Raw genomic sequence first — 22052 nt, 5'->3', positions numbered from 1 at the left:
CCTTGCTGCTAATCGAAAAGAGTAGCCCATGAAGTGGCGATAGCGAGTTTCCCCTTTCTATATATGTGTGATCCGTAACCATATTTATGACGCCTTATAACCATAAATAAAATGTGTTGAGTGCGTCGTTAAATAAAACATTTCCTTCCTTCTTTCATTCATTCAGTACAAAAAAATAAAAAATAAAAATAATTACAAAAAATATGAACACAAATGAGAAGAAACTGTTTTCAATACCTATAACGAAGAAAATAAAATTTATGATAAACCAAAACGAACAAAATAAAATACAGCACAACAACAACCTAACAAACTCGAATGTTTCCGAGGGAATAGAAAACTCCACACTACACAACGCCACCATCCAAAATCCACACACATCTCAAAGACACCAAACCAAACCTCTATTAATTACATAATTATTGTGAAATTTTAAGATTGTACATTGAATTACATGCCCACTAAACTTACATCCAACTAATGTAATACTGGTCGGGACTATATTAGAAATAAGGAATCCATTGAGGTATCTAGTGATATCGTTAAACAATACAAATTTTAACCATTGAGGAAAATGCGGTTATACAAAAAGTCACAAACTACTTAGCCACTTCCTCACCTCAAGTAAAATAACTCTGTCATGATTATTTCACATATTCAGTAAGAACTGAGTTGGAGTAGGATGGGAAAGAAGGAAGGACATGTTTTATTTAACAAGGCACTCAACACATTTTATTTACAGTTATACAGCGTCGGACATATGGTTAAGGACCACACAGATATTTTATATGCACCATCCCACAGACAGGATAGCACATACGACGACCTTTGATATACCTGTACTAAATATGTGAAATAATCATGACAGAGTTATGTTACCGTTGAGGAAAGTAACTCAGTAGATTGTGACTTTTTGTACAGGCACATTTTTCTCAATGGTTAAAATTTGTTTTGTTTAACGATACCACGTACACGCATATCTGTACACACACACACACACACACACGCACGCGCGCGCGCGCACGCACGCACACACATATATACACATACACACAGAGAGGCCTACACACACATACACACACACACACACACACACACACACATATATATATATACATATATATATATATACATATATATATATATATATATATATACACACACACACACACACACACACACACACACACACACACACACACAGACACAGACACACACAGAGAGACACGCGCGCGCAACATACATGCTCTTGGAACTTTGATACCATTCCTGTTCACACAGACGGATCACGGGATTGGAATTCTGTGGCTTCTGCTACAGTTGTATTTTATCAGACACAATAATTTCTATGATATTGCCCGATTTAGCATCAATGTTTACTGCTGAAATTTGGACGATCATTAAAGCCCTGTGTGACGGTACATGCTCTTAATTTCTTTTCGCCTGTGGCGATATTAATTGTTTTAGAAGGCCGTGTGCAGTTCCAAATGCACTTAGCCCAGATGGGCAATTTGTTACGTGATACCTTTGCGCGACGGCCGTCGAGCTTTCCTAATACACACCTAGCGCAGGTGTGGAGGCCATGTGGCCAGTAGTTACGTAATAACTCCGCTAGTACTGTTTATGACCAGGGGATTGCTCGCGGAATGGCGACAGCCAGTCTGACGATGAGAGAAAGATATGCCGTCGTGGTGGCTGTGGAAAATCCACATGATACGTGAGGTACCGCCTTGTACCCCCAGGCGATATTCGCTGTCTCTGAGAGTTTTGAATAAGTAGCTAGGATTTTAGATATATCGAGGAGAAACATTAGGAAGGCTGCAGGGGAAACGGACGTCGTCCACTGAACGAAATATATAAGTTCAGTCCGGGCGTGGTAAATATATTTTTCTGCTCTGTGTATAACCTTGATGTGATTGATGTGACTTTAAATATTTTAATACTGTATTATACCAATATTATTTAGACGGTGCTGCCGGTCATCTGACGCAGTAATCTGTAGGCTCACTGTCCTAAATAATTATAAAAAGCTTAGCCAGTCATCCTAGAGGACCTAGGTAAACTGTAGGTTATTGTCTTTATTGTGATAGGTACCAGTATTAAGTCTGTATTACAAGGTTACTGAATGAGTAGTTAAGGGTTAATTAAAAATTAACCAGTTAGGAATAGAGTTGTAATTCCTTTATTAATTAAGTTCCCCTGGCAGCGTTTCTCAATTATCACACGTGTGTGTTAGCGTTTCTCAATTATCACACGTTATTGAACGTGTAGTAAGGGTTAATCAAAAATTAACCAGTTAGGAATAGAGTTGTAATTCCTTTATTAATTAAGTTCTCCTGGAAGCGTTTCTCAATTATCACACGTGTGGGTGTTGTGTCACGGTGAAGTGTTTACCATATTGTGTAAACTAGACACCTAGAGATTAACTAATTAAGTGATCAGTTCTGGGTTGTTATTATTTTGTTGTTGTTAATTAACTACTGCGGCAGTACATTTGTCAGCGTAGGTTAATACAGATTCCAAAGTGTATTGTGTTTTTGTTGTTTTTTCTAGTGAACTAAACGTGCTATAATAATATATACTTTATATAAGATCGTATCTCTGATCATACCTAGACGAGCCACTCGGGTAAATACTGCTCGATACAGAGAGATCTAATAGATATACAGTTAGGAGAGATATTTGGATAATCGTGTTTCATCCAGTTACGGGTATTATAGGATCCCCATGATACCCTGGAAGAGATTACGAATTTATATGCATCATAATATATTACAGACTCACTTTTGAGTCTCCATTAAGTTGGAGCATTCCTTGGTTGGCATGGTGATACGAAAAAGTTATCCATGGCCAATAAAGATGTTATAATGTGTTTGGTACCTAGCCATGTTGGCATTAAGGACAATGGAAAAGCAGATTCTGCTGCCATTTGAATTTACTCCATGTCAGTGTCCCCTACAGTGATTTTAAATACATGTACATGTGAATCATATTAACCAATATATCTGTTCGACTTAACAAGATGATTGAAACGATACGGTTGCGAACAAACTTCATTCTGCCAAGCCATTCCTGGAAGAATGGCAGTCCTCCTATAGGTGGCGCAGGAAGGATGAGTTGATCTTGTGTTGTGCCCACATCGGCCATACATTGTGACACATTTTTGTTTTGTTTTGAGTTAGGACCTCCCTCCTCAACGTGAGCACCGTCAGTGTACGCTGTTAGTGCGCCGCAGTTTGGTGGAGTGTAATTGTCTGAAGCCGATGAGAAAAAAAATACTAGTATTTGTGGTAGAATCTTTTCAGTTCAACTCAAAAGTTCAAAAGTTTTAAAAACATTTTGATTTCTATACAGTTTTAAAATGTACTTACCTTGATTTTTGTACTGTATTGTACTTTTCCACAGCTCTTTACATAGTTCGAGTCACCTGCAGCCCTCCCCTTATTGATATTGATATGTAGGCGAAGGCTAAATCTGATGCCTCAGAACTTTAGTTTGATTATTCTCGAGTCCACTCATGACATTAAACTTACATGTTATTAACCACATGTTTCACGTTGACACACACTTTGCTGTACGTTACTACAAGAAAGTACAGCGCAGGTTCGTTTCGCATAAGTGGGTCGGGTTTCTCAGATTAGCGTTAGTACTGGTTAATAACATGTAAGTTTAATGTCATGACTGGACTCGAGAATAATCAAACTAAAGCTCTGTGGCATCTGATTTAGGAAAGCATGTGTATTTTAGACACAGTAACTCGCGACCAGTGGGTAGTCGACGATTACTACTTACCAATATCAATAAGGGAAGGACTCTTTATACTGTGGTTTTACATAATTAATATAAATCATATTCGTATACTTACCTTCGGTTGACAGTGACCCAATAGCCGATTTGTATATTTGTGCTGGTGTATCGTTAAACATTCATTCATTCATTCATTCATTCATTTTGTAAACATTAATTTGTAATTTCATGAAAAATATATTTTATATTTTAAAGCAGATCAGTAAATGTTCAAAAATAATAATATAAAAAATTAATAATAATTAAAATAAGAGGGTTGACTTTGTGTTGAATTCTCTTTTTCCAATTCACTTTATATATATATATATATATATATATATATATATACATATATATACATATTTAATACTAACATTTTGATCAAACGTTCCAGCACGATTGAATGGTGTCGTGACATCTTGATGAAAGGCGGGTCAGGTAACAATAATTATAACCGGTGTTGATCGACGCCGATTGTTCCGTTATATCTTGATAATACGCGGCATGGATACAGGATAAAAAAAAATCTCCCAAATAATCCTGTTTATCGATAATTGCCTGCTGGTTGACGTGCAATTACGTTCTCCTGGAATCAATAACCGTGTAGTGCAATTTCTCAGCAGGGTCTCCATTATCCTACCTGCCGTGTCAAACGATCTTAACGGGCGTATTAGTACATAGTGGTTAAATGTCAAATTCAGTTTGACCCTGAAATACGAAACTACAGGTCTGGGTTCTAATTCACTGAACTCTCGCAATTTTACAAGAAAGAAAGAAAGGAATGTTTTATTTAAGGACGCACTCAACATATTTTAATTACGGTTATATGGCGTCCGACATATGATTTAGGGCCACACAGATAATGAGAAAGAAAACCAGCTGCTGTCACCAAATGGAATACTCCTTCAGGTTGGCAGCAAGGGGTCTTTTAAATGCAGCATCCCACATACAGGATAGTACATACCACGGCCTTTTTAACACCAAGGGGCGAGACGTAGCCCAGTGGTACAGCGCTCGCTCGATGCGCGGTCGGTGTGGGATCGATCCCCATCGGTGGGCCCATTGGGCTATTTCTCGTTCCTGCCAGTGCACCACGACTGGTATATCAAAGGCCGTGGTATGTACTACCCTGTCTGTGGGATGATGTATATAAAAGATCCCTTGCTGCTAATCGAAAAGAGTAGCCCATGTAGTGGCGACAGCGGGTTTCCTCTCTCAGTATCTGTGTGGTCCTTAACCATATGTCTGACGCCATATAACCGTATGTCGTTAAATTAAACATTTCTTTCTTTCTTTCTTTCTTTCTTGTAACACCAGTTGCGGAGCAAAAGCTGGAACTCTTGCAGTACAATGCAAAGCACGTGCAAATATATGCATGTTGCATAACAGAGCTTAAACGAACGTTATAAATTAGACCCCTGAACCAAAGGGAAGTTTTGACACGTGGTCTAACGCGTTAAAGAGAAGAAAACCCCACCGACACTACATATGTTACGAATTTGTTTACCAGCATCAAGATACATATGTAAACAGTAGTATAGTAACATCCATCAGGTGTAAATATACTACCTATATGTCACTCACTGTATATTATACACACTGGTACCGTAGTTTAATTAGCCACGCGCACAAAGTTACGTTTCATTTGTTTAATGACGTTTAGAACTAGAACACATTGATTAATCATCGGCTATTAGGTATAGAAATTTGACAATTCTAACATAGTATTCGAGAAAACCCAGCAAGAGATCCTATATATGAACTTTCCAATAGACAGGACAGTACATTCCACAACCTTTGGCATACCTGTTGTGCGGCACAAGTTGACAGCGAAACCACGTGTATAATGCATGTTTTACAATGTTGGACGTAGATGCCTACTTTCGGAACACCGTAAGCCTTGCATAACTGGAATTTATGTGGATTTGCATTACTGAGAGCCTTATTCTACGACAGGTTAAGCCTATAGTTACAGAGTAATCTTACACCCCCGTTTCCCACCCATTATTTCGGTCTATCTATGTGAAAGGTGTTCAAGGTGACTGCGAGGTAAGCCAATTATCAATCTTGCATTACTTCCAACCTAATGCAGTTGTAGGTCAAAACAGAAATAGTAATCCTAGTAACAAACGTTTCAGGGCGGATCACAGGTGGAGGTGCATGGATGCACATCCTTCCCCTCGAACTAAAACAGTATAGTGTTTACCGAATGTATACAGTCAACTTATGTTTGTTGTGGGAGAATGAGTGAGATATGCATAGATTCTTGATCGGCTATGCGTTTTGGGAATAAAAATAAAGTATGTTTTGCTTAACACCACAAGATGATTTATTAATCATCGGCTATTTGGTAATTTTGATATATACTAGTAGTCTTAGTGAGGAAACCCGCTACATTTTTCTATTGGTTGCAAGGGATCTTTTATATGCATCATCCCACAGACAGGATATCACGTTCAACGACCTTTTATTTACTAGTCGTTGAGCGCTGGTTGGAACAAGAAATAGTCCAATAGGTCCACCGATGGGGTTCGATCCTAGACCGATCGCACATCAGGCAAACGCTCTACCACTTTTCTCGGATAATGTCATAAATACTGCTAAATGGTAGGTGTATCTGACTTTAGAAGGGTTACGCTCTCGTTAGTGTAAAAATATCCATACATAAATTTAAAGATTTAAAATGTACTGGAGTGTAATTAAATACTTGCTGATTTTATTCTCTTTGTCAGTGATAAAAAACGAGATCATGACATAAATACATAATGTGTATTTCAAATGATGCACAATAAATTAGTGAACACTGAGATCAACAAGGAATGAACTTGACTTGAAAAAGCGAATTAAAAACAAAATATCAGTCAATAAATATTAAACAACAATAACCGATGTCGAATACCTATAGTGTCAACAGTTTTTGTAATTGTATAGTTTGTGTTCTGCGAAATACCCATTTCCGAAAACTTTAATGAATGTTGAAGGCACAAAATGATGATACACATGTATATCAGAAAATAAAAAAAGTATTCATGGAATGTGTGATCAGATAATGGGTGATAAGCGTAGAGAGAGAGAGAGAGAGAGAGAGAGAGAGAGAGAGAGAGAGAGAGAGAGAGAGAGAGAGAGAGAGAGTATACAGAGCGTTTAAGTGTTCTCTTTTGCATAATTGATCATTAAATTGATCATACTGTCCCTATCCATCGGACTGCCGAATGAATTATAGAAGGTAAAAGCGATATCTATGTGGTACATTACTTTCGTTTATAACTTATAACACAAACAATATCTTTGATCCGTAATTATAACACATTACATACTTGAATTCACTCCCAAAATGTGAATACTTTTAGTTTCTTTGATGTAGATTGGCAACTCTTAGAAATCTACCTCTTTGGTTCATAGTTTCACAGATATATCAAGGTTTGGTGACGGCGAGTTATAGTATGTAACGACGCGTACAATATTAATTATTTCTGCTGTTTTTGTAATCCTTTCTGTTTGTTTTTCCAGATATAAACATCTGCTGAATTATCGTAATCTATGTCAACGTGACATCACATACAGTAATCAAGATCATGTTTGCATTTTGAGTAGAAGATTCGAATTCATTCTTTGTGAATATTTTATGTAAGTTAGAATACAACTGATAAACGGTAGTTTATAAAATGAAAAATACTGTCCACTTTTAGAAAATGACTATCTGCCAAGCAGATATAATAAATGTGGCTTTGTTTGCACGCACCTTAAATAAATTATTGTCACAAATATTATATTAAATGAATGAATCCTGCCAATAATTTTTTTACCAAATACATTTTAGAAAATACATTACGTATCCTTGCATAGCAAGCAAATGACATCTTATTACCATGCACATCCAACGAAATCGCTTCGCCATCATATATACTAAGGACGTGTGGCTACCTTCTGTCGTTGACCAGCCTTAGCCTATGTTTGTAAAGTTGATAATAACTGGGTCTAATTGTCGTCTGCAGACTCTCGTCTGTGATGGAGGGCAGACTTGGAGATTGTTTCGGACTCTCCACGGGCACAGACTGCCTAATGTCCTCATAACTCGCGGCCTTGTTAGACTCTTCCCTCAGTATACCTTGCTGCATTTTCTTTCTATTCAAGGGCAGACTGCGCGGAGATTTTTCGTTGCTAGTCCGAGGCTGGGGAGAAGTTGTGACTATAACTATTGGGTTGTCGTTCGCGTCGAGTGCGCCACTAACCCATCCTTGCAGCTGTTTAACTTTGATTTCAGAATCTTTCTGCTTCCGTTCCAGATTCTCCAGCCTCGATGTGAGGACGTGCTTTTCCGTCTTCTTGTTGGTCACTTCGATGTTTCGCTCAACTAACAGCTGACGCAGTCTGCGATTTTCCTCCAGGAGATTCTTGTTGCTGATTTCGAGTTCGGCGGCTTGGCTCACTTTTACCTCCATGTCATTCTTTTCACGCTGGATTTCTCGCATCTTTTCATTCTGGGAGTCAACTTTCATATTGATTTCAAACAGCTGAGTTTCCAATCTGGAAATCTCACCCTGTTTATCTTTTACAGTGGTTTTTAGCTGTTCAGTGTTTTCGGATTCTTTCTGCAGTAACTGTTTTAGATGTTTTGTTTCGGATGCATTTGCCGAGTTCGCCAGTTCTAATTCCTTTTTCAAGCTTTCTATTTCTATCCTAAATTCCGACTTTTCGCGTCTGAGTTTTTTGTTGACTTCTGTTCGTTTACCCAAATCGTCTGTTAGGCTTTTTATTTTGTTGTTCAGCTCATCGATATCATTATCAATTTTTCTCAAGTCTTCATTATCGGTTTTTAACTTTTGGATGTCATTTTTTAATGATGTTATTTGTTGCTGTAATTCCACTATTGAGACTTTCTTTTTGTTTAGGCTGTCTTTAGTAATTTTGATTTCATTGTCTTTTTCACTTATTTTGTCTCTATGCGAGTTCGTTTGGTCATTCAGTTGCTTTTCTTTCTCACTTAGTAGTTCATCCTTTTCAGAAAGCTGTTTGTCTTTGTCGATAATTATCTTTTCAACTTGGCTTTTCTCTTTCTGTAAGTTCACATTTTTCTTTTTTAACTCATCAATCTCCTTCACAATTTTCTCATTTGTTAATTGAACCTGTGTTAATTCTTCTTGTACTTTCTTTAAAACATCTTTCAAGTTGCTATCAGACTGTATTGTCTTGAGCAAATTATCATTTTCCAATGTCTTTTGTTCGAAAGATGTATTTAATGCATTATTTTCAGCCTTGAGAGAATTCACTTTCTTTTCCAATTCTATATTTGCAGAACGCAAATTTTGCATTTCACTTTCAATTTTTGCTGTTTCCTCTTCTAATCCCTTTTGTTTTGCAGCACCTTTTGACTCTATATCTTTCAACTTTTTCATAATGGAATCATTTTCTTTTTGAACAGTCTTAATCTTTTTTTCGTAATCCTCATTAGTTGATTTGAGCTGTTGGTTTTCTGTCCACACACTCTGGTTTTCAATTTCCAGGTTTCGATTCCGTTCCAACAAATCCCTATTTTCACTACTCGTCCTAGTTGCTCGTACCGAGGAATAGTTACTTGGTTGGTCTCTGAGCATTCTGTTTTCTTCTGATAAATTATCAATGTCTTTAAGAAATCCCTTTGCTTCCTCTTCCAACTGACGTATTCTGGTTTTATATGCATTCTCTGCTCGTATAAGTCCATCTCTTTCTAAACGTACATTTTCAAAAGTGTCCATGCTGTCCCTTCCCGCTTGTGTTCGTTGCATTGGAGGAGATTCGCTAATGTTATTGGCGATATAGTTATCACTACGTGGCTCAATGCCATTTTCCAACAGTGTTTTGCTGGAATCATTATCTGGTACCACATTAACGCTTTCTGAATCCAAAGGCACTTTAGAAACTCCTTGACTTTTAAATGATGGCACGACAATGTCGGATCTAGTTTCCGACACCTTCTTCTGTCTCTCTCGGGACGGTAGAGGGATCTCCTCATACCTGGAAGGCGTGGGCGACACGTGACCTCGTTTAGATTTGGACGTTTTCTTTTCAGACTGGCCTGTGTGGTCTAAAATTATCTGAGGTTTGAGAGTGGCGTGCGATTCTTTTTCTTTCTGGATCTTTTTCGCGAGCGCAAGTGATGGCACGAAGTGACTTCTTGGCGGCGGACTGGTTTCAACATGAGTTCCTGATTCGATCGGAACCGTCTCAATGTGTGAGGCGACGCCAATTCGAGGCCCGGCATCGGCTTTAACAGTCTTGTTGTCGGTGTGCCCCGACGGATGGATTTTCTCTTCATTCCGAAACCGCTTCCTTAACGGACTCGGCGATCGTCTTCTCTTGCTTTCATCAGCCTTAATTTTCTTTGACATCGAATTAGACAACTTTGGCATATACGAATCGTCATTATTGGAATCGTCGCCATTTCCTTTTGTTTCGTTTGCACCATTTAACAAGCCGTTAGTCTCGCCTTTACGGTTCAACCTGTTCAGGAGCTTGCTTTTGTTACTTGGAGGCTTCTGGGGACTCTTTGAGCGCCGCGAGGAAGCGGAATCAACGACGGGGAATTCGATTCCTCCTCGCTTGATACTGGATCCAGATACAGAGTCGGCTGGAGCAGTATCAAAGGTCGCTTGTCGCACATGACCTTTTGACATTCTAGTTCACAAAAGCAGACGACATTTTCCTGAACGCGAATTCACTCCTGGTATTTCCACCAATCATCTCCTTGCGTTTGTGGTGATCTGAAAAGAAAATACGTTGATCTAGATTAGATTAACGATAACCTTGAAATGTAAATGTTTTCTAATTTATTGTCAGTGACACGTTTTGTTAACTGTCGAAGAGACTGTCCTGAGTTTGCTACCATTTTAAGATATTTTTGACTAAAGTGCTGTCGGAAATAGAATAAAAATGATTTTCGTCGATTATTTCTTACATATTAAACAGATAAGTAAATATTTTGTAAATATCTATTTAATGATAGTCTACATAATTTAGCATTTACTTGTTTGGGCGCTCATTGATGTTCAAGGTGGTGTTTACTCTTGAAATGAAAAGAAAAATGTCAGTAAACAAGTGATTTGTGGACTTAATTGGAACAGACTATAACAATTTTTGTCAACATGTGTCAATTTCATTGCTGTTACAATATGTGAGGGACTGTTTCTGATGATGGTTTGCTCCTATCCCTCTCCAAAACTAAATATTTGTAGTCATTTATAAGTAACGTTTGAGCAAAACTGTCAAGAACCATTATAAAGATCCATTATATCGATATTAAAGGTGCTATCTCAATGTTGCACAATGACAGCTATTGCAAATCTTTTTTTTTTCTTTTTTTTAAATTAACTTTTGATTTAACATTTAAAGAAGACACCTTTAACAATATGCCCATAAATGATTATAGGAAATAATTTTATCTACTGGTAGAAAATACTTTTTTTTATTGGAGAATCTTTATCACAGATCGCATTATACAGCACCTTTAAATTGTTGCAAGATTGTGTAAATTTCTAATGTACTTGCATTGAATTTATATTCAATAAATATACTTGTCATAATTAATAATTTATGCTGCAATTCAAAATAATCAGTTAACTTGCAGTTTTAAATTAAAAGTTTGTTTAAGGGTAAATGAAATTGACACATATCGATCAAAATGTGTTATAGTCTTTTCCAATAAAGGTCACAAATCACCTGTTTACTTACATATTTAGTTTAATTTCAAGAGTAAACACCACCTTGTACATCAATGAGAGCCCAAACAAGTAAATGCTAAATTAGGTAAAGTATCATTAAATGGGTATTTACAAAATATTTACTTGTCAGTTTAATATGAAAGAAATAATCGACGAAAATCATTTGTATTCTATTTCCGACAGTACTTTAATAAAATATTTATAGCAACTAAAGTTACATAATAAATACATAGTCTTGTTTAGAATAGCAATGTCTGTATACTAGTATCCAACATGTTTCTTGTCATGATAAAATGTTAGTAGTAGTACAAACAGGATTTTACATTTTAACCAATTCCACAAAAATGTATGTGCAACTCATCGTAGCTACAATAAAAAGAAATGGAGAAAAGCACAATTATACTTACCCTTTAAATGCTCGAAATAAACGTTAACTACAGTATTACTAATACTTATATTACATTGAAAAAACCCAGGAAAAAACACGCATATTTATTTACCTTTTAAATACTATATTCTATACCAGGCACTACAACAATAATACTTACATTACAGGGTTGTCGAAACACGGCACATAACATGTATTAAACGTATATTTGTTCTGCAATATCGTATAGTTAGACTGCAACAAATCTAGTTGGCTGAGACCCACGACTTGTCAACAAAGCCATGCATATCTTTACCACGCATACGTAAGTACGTTTAGCCTACTCGTGCTTCACTTGCGGGATTAACAATCACTGACGTACATATACACACAATGCGATTAGGCCAAGACAGAACATTTTTCAGCCACACTCGGGGACGTGTCCAGGAGATCTTGAAAGGGGGTGCAATTAGGGGTGGTTTGAAGGTATCTTCCTTCCATAGAAAATGAAATTTTGAGGCGGTTTAGAAGACGTCTGGAGATGTGATTAGAGGGAGTTATGGGTGCCAGTGTGTCTGATGCACATAACATGTTTTATTGTTTAAGTGATGATGTAAATATCTGCTTGTAAATTTTGAGGCGGTTTAGAAGACGTCTGGAGATGTGATTAGAGGGAGTTATGGGTGCCAGTGTGTCTGATGCACATAACATGTTTTATTGTTTAAGTGATGATGTAAATAACTGCTTGTAAATTTTGAGGCGGTTTAGAAGACGTTTGGAGATGTGATTAGAGGGAGTTATGGGTGCCAGTGTGTCTGATACACATAACATGTTTTATTGTTTAAGTGATGATGTGAATAACTGCTTGTAAATGCATATTTAAATTGTCAATATATGGCATTATTTGTTGAAACCTTAAAAGTAACATGGGAACGAAGCAGTGACACCTGACTCTTTGTTTAGACCCATTGTCGAAATAATTGTGTTAGATACCAAACATTCAAGTTTGTTTTGTTTAACGACACCACTGGAGTATATTGATTTGAATGTCGAACATTTGATACTTCTGATTTATAGTATTAGAGAAAATCAGCTACATTTTTCCATTAGCTACAAGGGATCATTTATATGTTCTTTTCCCAGAGACAGGACAGCACATACCACGGTATTTGATATACCAGTCCTACGGCACTGGTTACAACTTGAAAAACGCAATGAAAGTGCACCGAGGGGCTTTGGTCCTACGATCCAAGTACTTACGGCAAGCGCTCTAACGACTGAGATACACCTAGCCTGTTAGACATTAAATAGTAGCAATTTAAAATGTGCTTGAGTTTGTGTTAAATAAACATTCGTCATTGGTACAGGTAGTATTAAAGGCATATTATTACGGATTTAACAATCTTATTCTAAAACAAATTGATAATACATGAAGAAAATTACATTGATTTGGGATACCAAACGTCGCTATTGTATCACTCAAACTGAACCACGATGGAAGCAAATCCATGTCAGTCCTCTTGGCAATTTTCGTTTTTGAATTATGGACCGTTCCTATAATTCAAGTATTTTCACAAAATATCATTACTAAGTGGGATATGGTGGTTGTATAGATGGTTGAATAAAATACTTCTAGAGACAAATCACATGTATATTTTAGATAATACTTTCAAACAGGTCAGTGGCCTGTGACAATATGCCTTTAAAATTTCCTGAGTAAATATTTACCCCCCCCCCCCCCCCCCCCCCCCACACACACACAACCCACATTACAATATGTAATGAGATAACACTAAGCGGAGAAAACAGTGCACTTGTAACAAGATATATTACCTGTTTCGAAGCAATTGTCACACGAGTTCACCTTTTATCCCAGGTTCGTGTAAGAGAAATATCGGCTGTGTGAAGAAATCACTCGAGTCTATATGTTTACAGGCATTGATTTTATGCCAGCATTTGATTAACATGCCGCCATGTTTGAGTAACATGTAGATTAGTGCGTGGGATAAATAGTTAATATTGGTTACTCTGGGACGTACGGACGCCATGCGACGACATTAATGTATAGGTTGTTGAGATTTGTTGTTGTTTTTTTGTCTTTTTTTTAAAATGGCGCTCACCGAGCAATAACAGCACCGAACCACAAAACAAAGATACAGTACAGTGGCGGATCTAAGGGGGTGGGGGGGGGGGGGGGCCAACGGCCCGGGGCCACTGAATTTTGGGACAGTTATATACATGTATATATACACACACACACACACACACACACACACACATATATATATATATATATATATATATATATATATATATACAGACACACACACACATATATATATATATATATATATATATATATATATATATATATATATATATATATATATATATATAGAGAGAGAGAGAGAGAGAGAGAGAGAGAGAGAGAGAGAGAGAGAGAGAGACATACATACATACATACATACATACATACACACATACACAAACATATATATATATATATATATATATATATATATATATATATTTAATGTTTCACATTGGAAAACCCGAGGAACAACTAATAAAAAGGTCTGGATTTTCTGGATCCGCCACTGAAGTACAAACATACACAACAATTGCAGATTATTTAGCAAAACAAAAAAGAGAAAAAAAAGAGAATAAAAACCCCAACAAAAAAACAACAACCCCCCGAAGAAAAAAACGCGCCAGACAGCGACAAAAATATCAGTTCTTCAACTTCTGGGTCGTGGTTACCGAACTATAGTGTGTGGTATTACACATCGGTATGAGCGCCAGTTAAACCAAGGTTTTAATTGAATAATACGTGGTTAAAATAGTTTACATAATAAACGATTTTCTAAACAGTGCACCACTGGTAACGATATATATACACAGGACTAACAGGAGTACATGGCGGGTAGGTCCACAACAGGCGTGCTTAACTTAAAGTTTTTAAATGTGAAATTTGCATAACAATTTTACTTTACTATACATTCAAAAGTAATGTTATAGTTGTAAACGTATATCTTTGTTTTGTTTTGTTGTTGACTTCAGTAGAGTGAAGAGTTCGGATTTTAACGCGATACAAGATAACTAAATGATTGATTACTGACACCTAAGCACATTTCAAACTTCGACACGTGGTGTAAAGAATGAAATGAGAAACCCGCTGTCGTCACACAAGTTTACTTGCCGATTAGTATCAAAGTTGTTTTGTTTTATATGCACATTCCCACAGACAGGATAGCACATACCATGACCTTTGATATACAAATTGCACATATAACGCAAATCAAATTTCCGTACAGATCCAGAGTAGCAATTTACTAAAGTCACATATGAAATAAAACTACTAAAAAAACTAAATGGAAATCGAAGGACACGAATAACTAAATAATGAAAGTGAAACCTTGACTACCGTACTACCTGATTTTGCTCTGATATATGAAGTATATAAAAAATGTATTCCCCAGGTAAGCTCTTACTCCAATGCACTCGTTTGTGTTACCTGGGATATTTTCACCGCAGCGTGTCCATGTCGTATATTCGTGGATATGAATAACTACCTTTTTTCCCCACACAATAAATATCATGCTTTAATCTAAGGTTAAGTTTTTCTGTCAATAGTTGCCTTATTAAATATTTAAGCTACATGCTTAAGAACGCGGCGCGGAAATCTTGTGTAGGACTGCGGACAATAGAAATAGAATTTTTTTCGTTCAGCGGAGCGGCAGTCCAAGAAACGTAATAGGATTGTTGACCTATCTCATCCATTAACATAACTGGTGGAAACTGAATACTGTTTAAACCAAAGAGATGTGATGTCGTGTTTCATTACTTAAAAAATGAAAATGAATGAACGCTGTACACTCATTAAACTGTGTTAGTCATTCAGATTGTCAAAGATAATGATTGATGATTTATTATTGTGAAATACGTTTGATGTAGTTATATCCTGTTATAGAATATTAAAGGAGCTTTCCAGTTTTCAAGTTTAGGTCCCAGGTGAAGTTATTAAATTAATCACAGATTGTCAAATATACATTGACTGATGTTTTATTGTTGTGAAATAGTTTGATTTAGGTTGAACCATTTGATATAATATTAAAGGACCTTCTATTTTGTATCAAATTTAGATCTTTGTTTAAAAAACAACATAAGTGTTATTATTAGATTAATTTAATTAAATGGCATAGAATAACTTAATATACACACCATTATACACGGACAGAATAAAGGCACTGATGGATACACACGAACAGAATAAAGACATTGAAGGATATACACGGACAGAATAAAGGCATTGATGGATATACACCTACAGAATAAATATATCGACGGATATACAGATACTGACACTGATAAATAAAGACGCTAAACCTTGTTTTCTTTTAAATAACAGAAACCAAAACCAATATTTACAAACCATAACATTCGATTGCCCACTCGACTCCGTTTAACCGGACAGAATAAATACATTGCTGGATATACACGGACAGTATAAAGACATAGATGGATATATACGGACAGTATAAAGACATAGATGGATATACACGGACAGTATAAAGACAGATGTATATACACGGACAGTATAAAGACATTGATGGATATACACGGACAGTATAAAGACATTGATGGATACACAGGGACAGTGTAAAGACATTGCTGGATATACACGGACAGTATAAAGACATTGATGGATATACACGGACAGAATAAATACATTGCTGGATATACACGGACAGTATAAAGACATATATGGATGAACACGGACAGTATAAAGACATTTATGGATACACATGGACAGTGTAAAGACATTGCTGGATATACACGGACAGTATAAAGACATTGATGGATATATACGGACAGAATAAATACATTGCTGGATATACACGGACAGTATAAAGACATACATGGATGAACACGAAAAAAGGACACTACCGGACTCAATGACCGAACATTTTATCTTTTATACCTGTCGGAAATGACTTGTTTCCTTTTCATTAACAAAAACCAAAACCAATATTTACAAACCATAACATTTGATTGCCCACTCACCTTGATTCACAACAGTAGCAAATACTGAAATGGATTCAGTGGTGAAATATCGTGTGTATGTACTGGCTATATTGGTTTTATCCATGCCGGCGAGAGATCATAAATCGGTAGACGGCAAACACTGCGCCCGGGTGATAAAACTCCCCTAGAAACGGGAGACCGAGCAATGCTACGCCATCAAACGTACGCTTTGTTACCTATACATATGTACCGCTTATCATTTAATAAAGGAATATCATCGCCCGATACACATACACAGGCGAAGCCAAATTACAACCTCATTGTAGTTTAATGTTTCCCGCGGCTGTTTTGATCTCTCATGTAGGCAAAACAGTGATCGCTAATACTAATAACACACACCAAACATCTGTGTGCAAATATAAAATGATCATGTATTGGGATATTGTATTAATATTCATGGTTGGAGTAGCGTACCGTGGTAAATGGTAACCGGGACATAAACTGACAATTCGTTCGGCGTGTGAAAATAGAATTTTTTTTTTTTTAAATTCGTTGAAGCATGAACTGGTTTAGGAATAGAGTTTGTTCGAGACCAAAGGAGATTATAAAAGAATACACCGACTTCTATTGTGTTCGCCATTGTTTGCTTGGTCATGTAATCACAAATCATACCCACAGTGTAAAAGGTTAAGTGCCATTCACGTTTGTACTGTACATGTGTTAGAAATTTGTACCCTTGTGCACTGCAGGTTAAAACTCTTCAGAAGTTAACATGTGAGGAGGTAAAATCGAAATATGATGAACATGGTTACTATCAGTTTGTAATTTATTATATTGATTATAAATGCTGCATTTTATAAAATGATAAAAACTATAATAACCTGTAATTATCCTGAATCTCAATATATGTTAATCACTTCTTAAAAACTAAACTTAATGTTACAGCTAAAAGTTATATTCGAATTTGTTTTGCTGTTCAGTATATACATGTATGCAATTTGTCATTCCTACGGGATCTGTTTGAATTTTAAATTGATTATAAAGCAATAAAATAAAGACATACGTATGGTCCTAGGATCGATACCTACTGGTGGACTCATGCATTTTTTCACCCGTTCCAACCAGTGCCCAACGGCTGCTACATAAAAAAAATCGTGGAATATGCTGTCTTGTCTATGGAAAAGCAAAATAAATAAATAAATAAAATAAATAATAATAATCCCTTACTGCTATTCGGTAAGAGTAGCTTATGTGGCTCAGCAAATTTTCAGTCGTACTACTAGCAAGAAGTATGTTACGTACTGTAGTAATATCCCAGTATGTTACTTAGGTAGTAGCTTCTGTTGTTTAACTCGTAAGGCAAATGTAATATAGGATCTAGATTATGAGAGAAGAAATTCGCTTCGATGGCATATTTATTCCTCTCGTTTCTATTAGCAGCAAGACGGGATCTAACACAGTTGGTAGAGCACTGGCCTGAAGTACTTTGGTTGAAGGATCGAATCCCCTCGCTGAACCTATGCTGTAACCCCCCTCTATCCTCCGGCCCAGTCGGTGCTCCACGACTGGTATATCAAAGACCGAGTTCAGTACTGTCCTGTCTGTAGGAAAATGTATATAAAAGATCCCGTGCTGCTAAAGGGAATATGTATCGGGTTTCCCCTGACTACGTGTCACAGTGTCCAAGTGTTTGACATCCAATAGCCATTGATTAATAAATCAATGTGCTCCAGTGGTGTCGTTAAACAAAACAAATTTTAAACGTTTGGCAGCAAGATCTGCTTTATAGACAATGTCCGACAGGACAATACATATATGACCTTTTATATGAAAGTTAAAAGTTTGTTTTGTTTAACTACACCACTAGAGCACATTGATTAATTAATCATCGGCTATCGGATGTCAAACATTTGGTAATTCTGACTCGTAATCATCAGAGAAAACCCGCTACATTTTTACATTAGCAGCAAGGGATCTTTTAAATGCACTTTCCCACAGACAGGAAAGCACATACCACGGCTTTTGACCAGTTATGGTGCACTGATTAGAACGAAAAACAAAGCAATCAGTTGAATGGATTCATCGAGGTAGTTCCATCCTGTGACGTAAGCATCTCATGCGAGCACTCAACCGACTGAGCTAAATTCCGCCCTTTTTATATGAAATGTGGACAACTGGAAAAGAAAAAAAAAAACGAAAAAAAAACGAAGGAAAAAATATCCAACGGATTTACTGAGGACAAGGGTAGAGAGGATGTGATGGATGGGTGAATCGATTCTGCGGTATTAAAAAAATGTTCCAACCCACTAATTGACTGATCGAAAGTCGTGTGGTTAGGATATATTTGTTGGCGTGTTCCCATCATAAAACACTATTCAATCACGCCTGTCGTGGGCGCTACATCTGACCTCGCCAGAGAGTTGTGTCCAAGCCAGGCGATTGATAGAGTTAAGTATCCGTAATTCTTGGTTCTAGAGTTGGCAGCAATCACTGTCACCTGGAGAGCGACGCGACCAATGGGATAATCGATACGGACTGAATGCCGCGAATGTGTCGGATCCGGAAGACATGCCTCCAGTAACCTTAGCGCTACAACAAACAAGTCTTATAATAATATTATCAGTCTGACAGTTTTAATATTAGGCATTGGTAGTTAACACTTTTAAATACCATGGGGAGTATGTTAAAAAGAATTTACCTCCCTCCTAAAAAAAAGCCCCAAACAAACAAAATAAAAAAATAAAAAAACATACATAAAACACAACCCACCATTTTAATACATGAAGTAGATTGTACAAATAACAGACTGAATCTAAATCTCCCTACAACAAAAAAGAAGTTTGTTTTGTTTAACGACACCACTAGAGCACATTGATTTATTAATCATCGGATATTGGATGTAAAATATTTGGTCATTTTGACATATAGTCTTAGAGAGGAAACCCGCTACATTTGTCCATTAGTAGCAAAGGATCCTTTATATGCACTATCCCACAGACAGAATAGTACATACCACGGCCTTTGATATACTAGTCGTGGTCCACTGGCACCGGCCTCGGTGGCGTCGTGGCAGGCCATCGGTCTACAGGCTGGTAGGTTCTGGGTTCGTATCCCAGTCGAGGCATGGGATTTTTAATCCAGATACCGACTCCAAACCCTGAGTGAGTGCTCCGCAAGGCTCAATGGGTAGGTGTAAACCACTTGCACCGACCAGTGATCCATAACTGGTTCAACAAAGGCCATGGTTTGTGCTATCCTGCCTGTGGGAAGCGCAAATAAAAGATCCCTTGCTGCCAATCGGAAGAGTAGCCCATGTAGTGGCGACAGCGGGTTTCCTCTCAAAATCTGTGTGGTCCTTAACCATATGTCTGACGCCATATAACCGTAAATAAAATGTGTTGAGTGCGTCGTTAAATAAAACACTTCTTTCTGGTCCACTGGGTGGAACGAGAAATAATCCATTGGGCGACGGGATCGATCTCAAACTGACCAGGTGGATAACCTGTTCATTGCACCTTGATTACAAATTACATTGTTGTTTCTCTTACATATTCAATGTATTAAACTTCACAAGTAAGAAGTCTTCAACTTGGTTTTCTTTACCCTCCATAAAAATAAATAATGCTAGTGTAGTTTTTTTTCTTAATTTGCCAATGATTACTTTTTAATTCAAATAAATGTTCATGTTAATGTTGTACTGCATATATTATGTAAACTAACATCCTTAATTTGCTTTTCACATTAAGTAATTTAACTTAAGTAAAGTAAAGTTTGTTTTATTTAACGAGCCCACTAGAGCACATTGATTTTTTTACCGTGTCATCGGCTATTGGACGTCAGACATATGGTCATTCTGACACTGTGTTTTTTTTAGAGGAAACCCGCTGTCGCCACATAGGCTACTCTTTTACGACAGGCAGCAAGGGATCTTTTATTTGCGCTTCCCACAGGCAGGATAGCACAAACCATGGCCTTTGTTGAACCAGTTATGGAACACCTACCCATTGAGCCTTGCGGAGCACTCACTCAGGATTTGGAGTCGGTATCTGGATTAAAAATCCCATGCCTCGACTGGTATCCGAACCCAGTACCTACCAGCCTGTAGACCGATGGTCTAACCACGACGCCACCGAGGCCAGTCCATTAAGTAATTTAGTCATACCATTTTGCATAAAATAATAACAGGCGACATACCTACCATGTTTCTCTTTGTAGTCAAATTGTTCAATGACTAATTATTAATTTAACTGGATTTTCATATTTACATTTTCAATATTGTACTGTATTCTAACATCCTCAATTTGGTTTTCACATTAATTAATTTAGTCATACCATGTTGTATAAAACAATAACAGGTGACGTATATACTTACCATATTTTTCTATGTGGTCTAATTGGTTCGTATTCAGTCGTGAACACTAATAGCCAAGAAACAAATATTCACTTAATTCCCATATAGGAACTCTTTCGTTCTATTTCGCTGTTGGTAGGTAATCCCAGCTCTAACACACGGCTTGTTGTCCAGATGACACGATATTAAAAAACACACCAACGACCAGTGATACAATTTCCAATGCACCTAAAACTGTTTGAACAAAAAGGAGAAATATCTGAGCGCGTACTTGGGTCTGGGTACGAGAGAAAAGTATTGAAAGGCCATTAATATCGTTGTTTGAGTGGTCGAGTTGTTCAATAGCGAGGTTTGTTATCGATATAACAGCAGGAGAATTGCCGACAACACGCCAAGTGAACGGACAAAAGAGCCAAATAAAAGCAAATCGGATTTGGGTAAGACTGACAAGGGTTTATTTCGATCGCGCTAACATTTAATATACCGTATCATTCTTTCTCTATCTCAGCCAATAGCCCAACCACTGTGGAGCCAGGGTATTATATATATACACACCATCTAGCTATTAAGGACATTTTGTATAGCAACCATTTGCCTGTAGTGTGCTATTTTAAACAAGTATACCCTTTCTGTGGATTCGTTAATGCGTTTAAAGACTACCTGAATGAATGAATGAATGAATGTTTAATAACAACACAGCTCAAAAATACACATCAGCTATTGGGTATCAGATAGGCTACCTGGTCATAAAGTTAAAGTTTGTTTTGATCAACGACACCACTAGAGCACATGAATTTATCAATTCACGGCTATTGGATGTCAAACA

The 22052-nt window shown here is 37.0% G+C and overlaps 1 protein-coding gene across 1 annotated transcript; it reads right to left on the bottom strand.

The window, feature by feature from the left end:
* Positions 1-6549: 6549 nt before the first annotated feature.
* Positions 6550-21411, bottom strand: LOC121379173 (girdin-like). The gene is made up of 2 exons (XM_041507672.1): positions 21248-21411; positions 6550-10526 (listed from the first exon to the last, which is right to left on the bottom strand). Exon 2 carries the CDS (start codon positions 10437-10439, stop codon positions 7707-7709), a length of 2733 nt encoding a protein of 910 aa, XP_041363606.1. The 5' UTR covers positions 10440-10526; positions 21248-21411; the 3' UTR covers positions 6550-7706.
* Positions 21412-22052: the final 641 nt, after the last annotated feature.

The sequence above is a fragment of the Gigantopelta aegis genome, chromosome 8 (genome assembly GCF_016097555.1).
Source record: "Gigantopelta aegis isolate Gae_Host chromosome 8, Gae_host_genome, whole genome shotgun sequence".
Lineage (NCBI taxonomy): Eukaryota > Metazoa > Mollusca > Gastropoda > Neomphalida > Peltospiridae > Gigantopelta > Gigantopelta aegis.
The sequence above is the reverse complement of the archived record's forward strand: the minus strand, read 5'-3'. Positions and strand labels throughout refer to the sequence as shown.

Excerpts from the sequence above, each read along its gene's own strand:
- LOC121379173 (XM_041507672.1), bottom strand. The coding sequence starts at position 10,439 with ATGTCAAAAGGTCATGTGCGACAAGCGACCTTTGATACTGCTCCAGCC.